Genomic DNA, 8,521 nt, shown 5'->3' on the forward strand with positions numbered 1-8,521 from the left:
AAAGAGCAGTATTATATTTGGGTGGGCCAAAAAGTTCGTTTGGGTTTTTCCTATAATGTTACAGAAAACCCAAATGAGCTTTTTGGGCAACCCAATATTGTTGGGTTAAATGTGGAATCTAAAAAGTAATACAAATGGACTTATTTACATAACAGAAACAGACTCACAGACACAGAAAAGAAAATTATGGTTACCAAAGAATGAGGTGTGGGGGGGCAAATTAGGAGTATGGGATTAAAAGATATACACTACTATATTTCAAATGGATAAACAATGAGGATTTACTGTATAGCACAGGGAACTACATTCAGTATCTTAAAATAACTTATAATGGAAAAGAATCTGAAAAAAAACAGATTTATATATATGTGTACATGTATTCAGCCATATTATATATATAACTGAATCACTTTGCTGTACACCTATAACTAACACAGTATTGTAAATAAACTCTAAAAATGCAGTTTTGATCCTCTTTGGCCTATGTTATTCATTTAACCAACATTTATTGAGTACCTACTGTGTTCCTGGCACTGTTCCCAGGGTAAATGAGACAGTATCCCTGTGCTCAGGTAACCTAATTTCAAGATGGGGTTCAGACAAAAAAAGAAGGAGACAGACAAGAAAATGTAGAGCTGCAATGAACACTGTGATGAAAGCACGACTGGGCAAGGCGCAAGGGAGGGACTGGGAACTTAGGTAGGGTGGACAGTGGGGAGGCGACATTCTAGGAGGCTGGAATGGTGAGGAGAAGAGCATTCCAGAGAGTGGGAAGAGCTACTGGAAAGGCCCCAACGAGGGAAGGAGCTGGGCATGATGGCAGGAGGCCGGTGGGGTGGAGTGCAGGGTATGAGGGAGACAGAAGGAAGAAGGGGCAGGCAGGCCTGCATGACCTGGGAGCTGTGGCCAAGCCCCCCATTCTAGGGCCACTTCAATTTGCAGGGTCCCAAATTCTCGAGTTGCTTCTCCTTCCTGTTTCTCTTAACGTACTTTGTTTGTTTGTTTTGCGGTACGCGGGCCTCTCACCGTTGTGGCCTCTCCCGTTGCGGAGCACAGGCTCCGGACGCGCAGGCCCAGCGGCCACGGCTCACGGGCCCAGCCGCTCCGCGGCACGTGGGATCTTCCCAGACCGAGGCACGAACCCGTGTCCCCTGCATCGGCAGGCGGACTCTCAACCACTGCGCCACCAGGGAACCCCTCTTAACGTACTTTGAATGGTGCCTCCCGCAGCTCCCCATCCTGCTGTGGCTTAACTTCACTGAATTCTGACGGTGGAAGACCGCAACCAAATTCTCGTCAAGCACTCTTCACTGCCACTGGTCCCCGCCCACGTGTTGTCCTGCTGTGCAAATGACCAGTACTTGGGGCATGTCCCAGGGCCCACAGTGGCTTGTCTGAGCCAATCCCAGTGTCCTCTGACAGGTGGAGGAACAAGACGGATCCTTGGGCGGGAGGACTCTGCTCACCACCGCCCGAGGCAGACAAGACCCCACGGTCCCTCTCACTCCAGAGAAGCAGACTCTCAGTCCCCATACCAGCCATGTCCTCCAACCCCACTTTGTGTTCCCTTTCTTGGAAGATTCCGATGGCAGCCCCAGAGCAATTGAGAGCCAAGGAGAGCTGGGCAGGAATCCCCCAAGCTTGGGTGCCATTTTCCCCAGGCAGCTGGGGCTCTGTACTTCTTCCACTAAAGCTCTTCTTATGGTCCAACCTGTGCACAAACCCACCAGCCTCACCCACCGGACCGCCAGCCTGAGGGCCGGGGCCTCACCGTATTCCTCTGTATTCCTGTCCCAGTAGCAAGGTGCTCAATAACTAGTACTGACTTGCAGACACCAAAGATGTTGACGTCCCTGAGCTTGTGACAGCACCATCTTGCTGTGTCTGTGCACCTGTGTGAGCATGTGTGTGTGCGTGTAACTGTATATGAGGTCAGTAGCCACCATGTCTCAAGCCATGCCCCATCAGTAAGAAATTATGCTACGGCCCATAATGGGACGCCATCAATAGCACATCTGTTTATTACCCTAAAAAGATGTCATCTACATGTTTGGTGAAAAATCAAAGAGCAAAATCATATATAGTCTGATTCCTCTACTCTTTCTGTCCAAGATAAAAAAGTTAGTATACGCATAGAGAACCAATCTGGAGGCGTATACACTGAACTGTTCATGGAAGTCAGTTCTAGACCAACGTATCTCAGATGTCATTACTAGCCTTCAGTCGGAATGAGGGTTAAAATGGAATTACTGGGTCACGTTTCTGGATCACTGTATTAGAATCTATGAGGGAGGGGCCTAGGAGTCTGGAATTTTAACATGTCCCCAGGGGATCTGCTTATATCTAGGAGTCTGAGCACCACTATTGTACAGCAGAAAACTACAGGCCCTTATCCTTTGTCCCAATATTTCTGTAACGTTTGTAGCTTTAAAAAAAAAAAAAACACATATATTTCTTTTGTTATCAGAACAAAACAATAAAGGTGAAAAATATGGGAAAGAGCAACCTTTCCCAACCAACCATAGTTAAAAGTCACATCTGGTTCAGTCACGTACATTTTGCATATTGGAAAATAGAGGCCTTTTGGCCAAATGAGGCTTTTAAGAGTTTACTCCAGGTAATGGCCAAATTCAACCCCAGTTCCTGCCTCCTGCCTTGGTCTGTGTGGCTTTTGACGGAGGCCCTCCCATTCTCTCCTAAGGTAGCACTCTGGACTGCAGGGACCTGAGGATCAGAATATTTGCTCAGCCCCTGGAGGAATGAAAGGGGATCCTGGAGGCTGAGCACACCTGTCCCACACTCCCCTCCTGTCCCTCTGAAGTTTGTTTTCTTGGGAGCTAGAGGAGCTAAAAAGAAGGGGGTAGTGAAGACCAGGAGAGGCATTCATGCGTGGAAGCTGAGGAATTTTCCTGCAGCTATAGTGGGCTAGGGCTGCAGCTTGCATTAAAAAACTCCAGAAACCTCTTTTCCTTTAATCTTTGCCCCCCCCTTTCTCCCAGCTGCCAGGCACCTGCAGCAGCTTATCTGGGCCTACAAACATCAGACAGGAAGTTTCCATGGCAACTCCAAACTTCCTCCTCAGCCCTGTATTCAGTCTAAATCTCCAAGGCCCCCTTTCAAGGCTTCAATGAGGTTTCTGAGAAGCCACCCACAAAATAGCCTTAGGATCCAACCTTCCCCCACCCCCAACATGCTCTTTTCAAAGGACATGGCAGGAGAAGCTGTACTGGCAAGAAAACTTGTCATGGGATCCGTGGAGAGATTATAAAAGGAATGAGCGTTGCCTTTACAACGAGTTTGAACCAGGAAGAATTTACCCGGTGGAGGGATTTCAAGCATGGAAACAGGAAAGTGCAAGGGAGTGGGGAAGGACCAAGAGTCTTATTTCAGAAAAGCTGGCTCTCAACCCAGCTGCAGTTAGGCATGGTTAATCTGGTCTCTTAGCTGCAGAAGGAGCCTGGGGTGCCCCCGACCTCCAGCATAGTTTAATTCACTTGTAGCTAGACAAAATATGGACAGTAGATCGAGGCACGGGGAAAGGGATGTGAGTATGTGAGTGGGTGTGTGTAGAGGGGAACCTGGGCAGACCAGGGCTTGTCAAGCCAAGCAAACTTCCATAATGCCTGGCGGTGGGGTTGCCAAATGTAGCTAACAAAAATGCAGCATGTCCATGCATGTAAATCAATGAAGTTAGAACACGCCCTCACACCATGCGCAAAAATAAACTCAAAATGGCTTAAAGACTTAAACATAAGACATGACACAGTAAAACTCCTAGAAGAGAGCATACGCAAAACATTCTCTGACACAAATCGTACCAATGTTTTCTTAGGTCAGTCTCGCAAAGCAATAGAAATAAAGACAAAACTAAACAAATGAGGGACCTAATTAAACTTAAAAGCTTTTGCACAGCAAAGGAAACCATAAAAAAAGGGAAGGACAACCTACAGAATGGGAGAAAATATTTGCCAGTGACGCAGCTGTCAAAGGCTTAATCTCCAAAATATACAAACAGCTCATACAACAACAAAAAAATAAACAACCCAATTGAAAAATGGGCAGAAGATCTAAGACGTTTCTCCAAAGAAGACATACAGATGGCCAGTAGGCACATGAAAAGATGTGCAACGTCACTAATTATTAGAGAAATGCAAATCAAATCTACAATGAGGTATCACGTCCCACTGGTCAGAATGGCCATCATCAAAAAGCCTACAAATAACAAATGCTGGAGAGGGTGTGGAGAAAATGGTACCCTCCTACACTGTTGGTGGGAATGTAAGTTGGTGCAGCTACTATGGAAAACAGTATGGAGGTTCCTCAGGAAACTAAAAATAGAATACCATATGATTCAGCAATCCCACTCCTGGGCATATATCCAAACAAAACTATAATTCAAAAAGATACATGTACCCCTATGTTCATAGCAGCACTATTCACAGTAGCCAGGACCTGGAAACAACCTCAATGTCCATCAACAGATGAATGGATAAAGAAGATGTGGTACATATATACGATGGAGTACTACTTAGCCGTGAAAAAGAACAAAATAAATGCCATTTGCAGCATCACAGATGCAACTAGAGATGATCATACTCAGTGAAGTAAGTCAGAAAGAGAAAGACAAATACCATGATATCGCTTATATGTGGAACCTAAAACATGACACAAATGAACCTATCTACAAAACAGAAACAGACTCACAGACACAGAGAACAGACTTGTGGTTGCCAAGTGGGAGGAGTGGAGAGAGAGGGATGGACTGGTAGTTTGGGGTTAGTAGATGCAAACTATTACATATAGAATGGATAAACAACAAGGTCCTACTGTATAGTACAGAGAACTATATCCAATCTCCTGGGATAAACCATAATGGAAAAGAATATAAAAGAGAGTGTATATATGGGTAAAAAAAAGAAAAAAAATCAGCATGTCCAGTTAAATTTGAATTTCAGATAAGCAACGAATAGTTTTTTAGCATAAACATACCCATATAATATTTAAGACACACTTACACTAAAATAATATTCATTGTATATCTGAGATTCAAATTTAACTATTTTATCTGGCAACCCTACTTGGCAGGCAGCAGTGGAAGCTATGACCACCCTTCTGGGTGCAGAGAAGCACAGTTGCTGATGCCCACAGGCACCTGGGGAGGTGTCCCTCGGTCCATGCTGCAGAGAGATGCTTCCCTCCCTAGCAGGAACCTGGGCTGAGCTCCAGGTAGGAAACGAGCCTCAGGTGGACCTTTACTACAGCACTGCATAGCTTACCAGACACGGCCAAGCATGAGTTATTCCCCAAAGGTGACCCTTCCATCTTAGTGGTTAAGAACATGGGCTCCGGTGTCAACCCAGATACCGATCCTGGCTCCACTGTTGGGTAGCTAGGTGACCTTCAACTTCCTGTTTCCTCGTCTCTAAAATGGGGCATTCTTTTGAGGAATAAAGGAGGTATGACATGGGAAGCCCTTCACACAGTGCCTGCCACAGCGTCAGTGTGCCAAAGTGGTAGCTGTTATCTCAGTAACCCATTTAAAAACAGTTAAGATTTTTATCCAAGTGAAAAAAAATGGGATTAAAAATTAGAGTCAGTACAATCTCAGCAATGTGAACCACACAACCCCACACAAGTCTCGCATAGCAAAACTGGAAGGAGACATCCCCTGATATTACCAGTGGCTGCTTATGGTTAGTGGGATTACGGGTAAGGCTTCCCCCTCTTCATTCTCCATTTTCCAAAACATTCATGATGAACATGTATTACTTTAATACTAAGAAATTATTTTAAAATAACTTGGAATGAAAAATTTTCTCGAAGCATTATATTACTTGGTGCATACTTCCAGTCTCCTGTAAACAAACATGGCTGCCATCTTGGGTTTGATTCTGTAATTCCATCCTTGGGGGCTTCTAAAAGAAGGAGGCTCTTGCCTCTTTCAATAAATGGCCCAGCTGGCTCCTCACCCCCACTCTTACTTCTTGTTCTTCCTTGTGTGAGACAGCCAGAGTAGTGGCTCCAAAGGCACATGGCCCTGGGTTTGAATCTCAGCCCCACCCTTGACTGGCTGTGTGACCTTAGACAAGTCAAGTTACCTTCTGAGGCTCCGTTTCCTCATGTTTTAAAATAGAGGTTAATAGTACTTACCTCCCTGAGAGGAGGGACTTATCCATTTAATTTATCAGCACATCCCTGTGCCTCGCATAGGGCTTAGTGCATAATAGTCGTCAATAAATATTGGTTAAATGAATGAAGTTGATGAGAAGACAGATCTACAGTATTTGTCAGAGAGAGTGGCAATAGCTAGTGACCAGCTATCATTTGCCATTATTACTATTCTCAGAAGACGGGCAGACTTCGCGTAGACGGACCGAAGTTTGAATGTGCTTTCTACATGTTAGTGGGATAGAAGAGTTCCTGTAGCAGGACCATGGGCATGCTGCTTAAGCTCTCTGAGCCTCGGTATCCTCATCTATGAAATGGGGATAAACAATCAGCAGTGACTTTGAAGGATTGTGAAGACTGAGTCAGTAGCACAGTGCAAGTGCTCCCTCCGTGAGGCCCCAGTAACCAGCCTCTGCTGCCTTCCTGACTTACAGCTGTGTGTGGTACAGTTGCCGGGCATGCATGTGGCCCCTGGTATGTCTGCTATTCTGGATGTGTTGCGAGTGGAAAATGTGACTGTTTGAGTGAGCCTCACAGCTGCAGTTCCACGTTAGAGGGAACACAGGATCTTCAGGATAGAGATACCCTATTCTCATCTTAGTGAGAAGAAAGGAACTGGATAGGGACACCTAGGAAGAGTGTTTTGTAGGGACATTTCCGGAGCTGAGGTTTGAAATCAGCCTCTTCGAATTCTAGAGCTCCTCGCTTTCTGCCTGCCCTGGCTCAGCCAGATTTAAGATACCCCGCCCCAGGAAGGCGCCGCCAGTCCTGAAGTCTTGCCTAGGCCATGCTTTTGGACTTAGAGAACCGTTGTTTCAAAGCTCCCAGGCAGTAACTCCGCGGCGGGATCTCCCCGGGGCGGGGCCAATCTAAGGAAGAAACGCCAATCGGTCCCAGAGCCGACTACTACGTGCGGGCGGCGGGCGAGCGCCGCTCTTGCAGGCCCGCGGCTAGCGGCTCCGGCGGCTAGCGGCTCCGGCTCGGCTCGCCTAGCGCTTTCGGCTGCGGGGGTCAGGGGCAGGACTACCGGGTGGGGTAGGTTCCTTGCCCAAGGCAGATTGCCTCGTGAGCCCAAGGCCCTTGACGTTTTCTAATCACACACCCCCAGCTGGCAGGGAGCCGGCAGGAGACCGATTTTCACCCACTCTGAACGTCGCTCTCCAAGCACAGAGTCCGGAAGGAAACACCCCAGATGCTTACTGCGGGCATGATTTTTCTTCTTTCTACATCCCTGTACGTTCCAGATTATTTTCACACTGGCCCTATATTACATTTGTTTCATTTTCCTAAATAAACAAACTATTGTCCAGAGTAGAAAAGTAGTATGTGCTTACTGCAAATGAGTAAAAAGACAAATTAAAAAAACACTTATCCAACTCGCATCCTCGAAAACCACCACCAGGTGTTTCTTTCCAAATCGTTTTCTCCTTAAATGCATACGTATAGAAAACCCGTTCCTCACCTTCGTGTACCTTGTTCCCCCCTCGCCCTTTCCCCTCACTGGACATTGGAAGTCCTTCACCAGTGGGCTTGTGCTTCTTTACGCCCCACCGCGCGCTACCAGTCTTTCCCATGTCCGTTCTCCCACGCCTACCAATGCCTCCTTCCCCCACTTTGTGTGAGTCTCTGCTTAAGGGGCTGGCCAGGAGGTGGAAGCTTGCGGGACTTTTGTAGTCAGGGAACACTATGAGTGTGCGTATGTGTGCGCGCACCACAAGTGCATATAAAGGAATAAAGCAATATATCTAATAAGGGTAGATCCCCAAAAGGACGAACGTAGGACGTAGGAAGGAAAGGACGTAGGAAGGAAAGAAGGAATGAAAGTAAGGAAAGAAGAAAAAAAGTAATTAAAAAGCATCCAAGAACGGAGGATAGAAGGAAAGGAAAGGAGGAAAGCAGACCAGTAAAGAAGGACCGAGGCGCCCTGCTAGCCAGAGGCTGAGGGCAGTGCTCCCGCCATGCCCTCCTCGCGCTCTCCCGGGGGCGGGGGGCCGAGTAGACTTGCCCCCACTTACCGGACCTGAGCAGCACGGCCCGGTAGAGCCCGGTGGCCTCGCTGGGCCCCCGGACCCGCTCGCCCAGCCTCTGCGCCATGCGCGGGTGCACCGATCTGCGGAGCCGGCACTGCAGGCTGGGAGCGCACCGCGGAGTGCAGTCCCGGATCGGAGCGCAGTCCCGGGTCGGAGCGCCTCCGTGACGGTGACGCTGCCCGAGAACCAAACCCCGCCGCGGATCAGGTTACAGTGGCTGCCAGAGGGCCAGGCCCAGAGGCGCCCGCGGGGGAGGGACAGGGGGCAGGGGCCAGGTAGGTATCCCTGCCCAGGCAGCAGACTGGGCGCGGGTAAGCGTCTGG

At 47.8% G+C, this 8,521-nt stretch overlaps 1 protein-coding gene across 1 annotated transcript in view; it reads right to left on the bottom strand.

Moving 5' to 3' along the window:
- FAM107A (family with sequence similarity 107 member A) overlaps positions 1-8,262 on the bottom strand; it is a 34,281-nt gene extending 26,019 nt beyond the window's left edge. The window contains 1 exon segment of the mRNA XM_007469021.1: positions 8,184-8,262. Within this exon segment, the coding sequence (XP_007469083.1) occupies positions 8,184-8,262 (79 nt within the window).
- Between the last annotated feature and the right edge of the window lie 259 nt (positions 8,263-8,521).

This window comes from Lipotes vexillifer, unplaced genomic scaffold (genome assembly GCF_000442215.2).
Source record: "Lipotes vexillifer unplaced genomic scaffold, Lipotes_vexillifer_v1.1 scaffold989, whole genome shotgun sequence".
Lineage (NCBI taxonomy): Eukaryota > Metazoa > Chordata > Mammalia > Artiodactyla > Lipotidae > Lipotes > Lipotes vexillifer.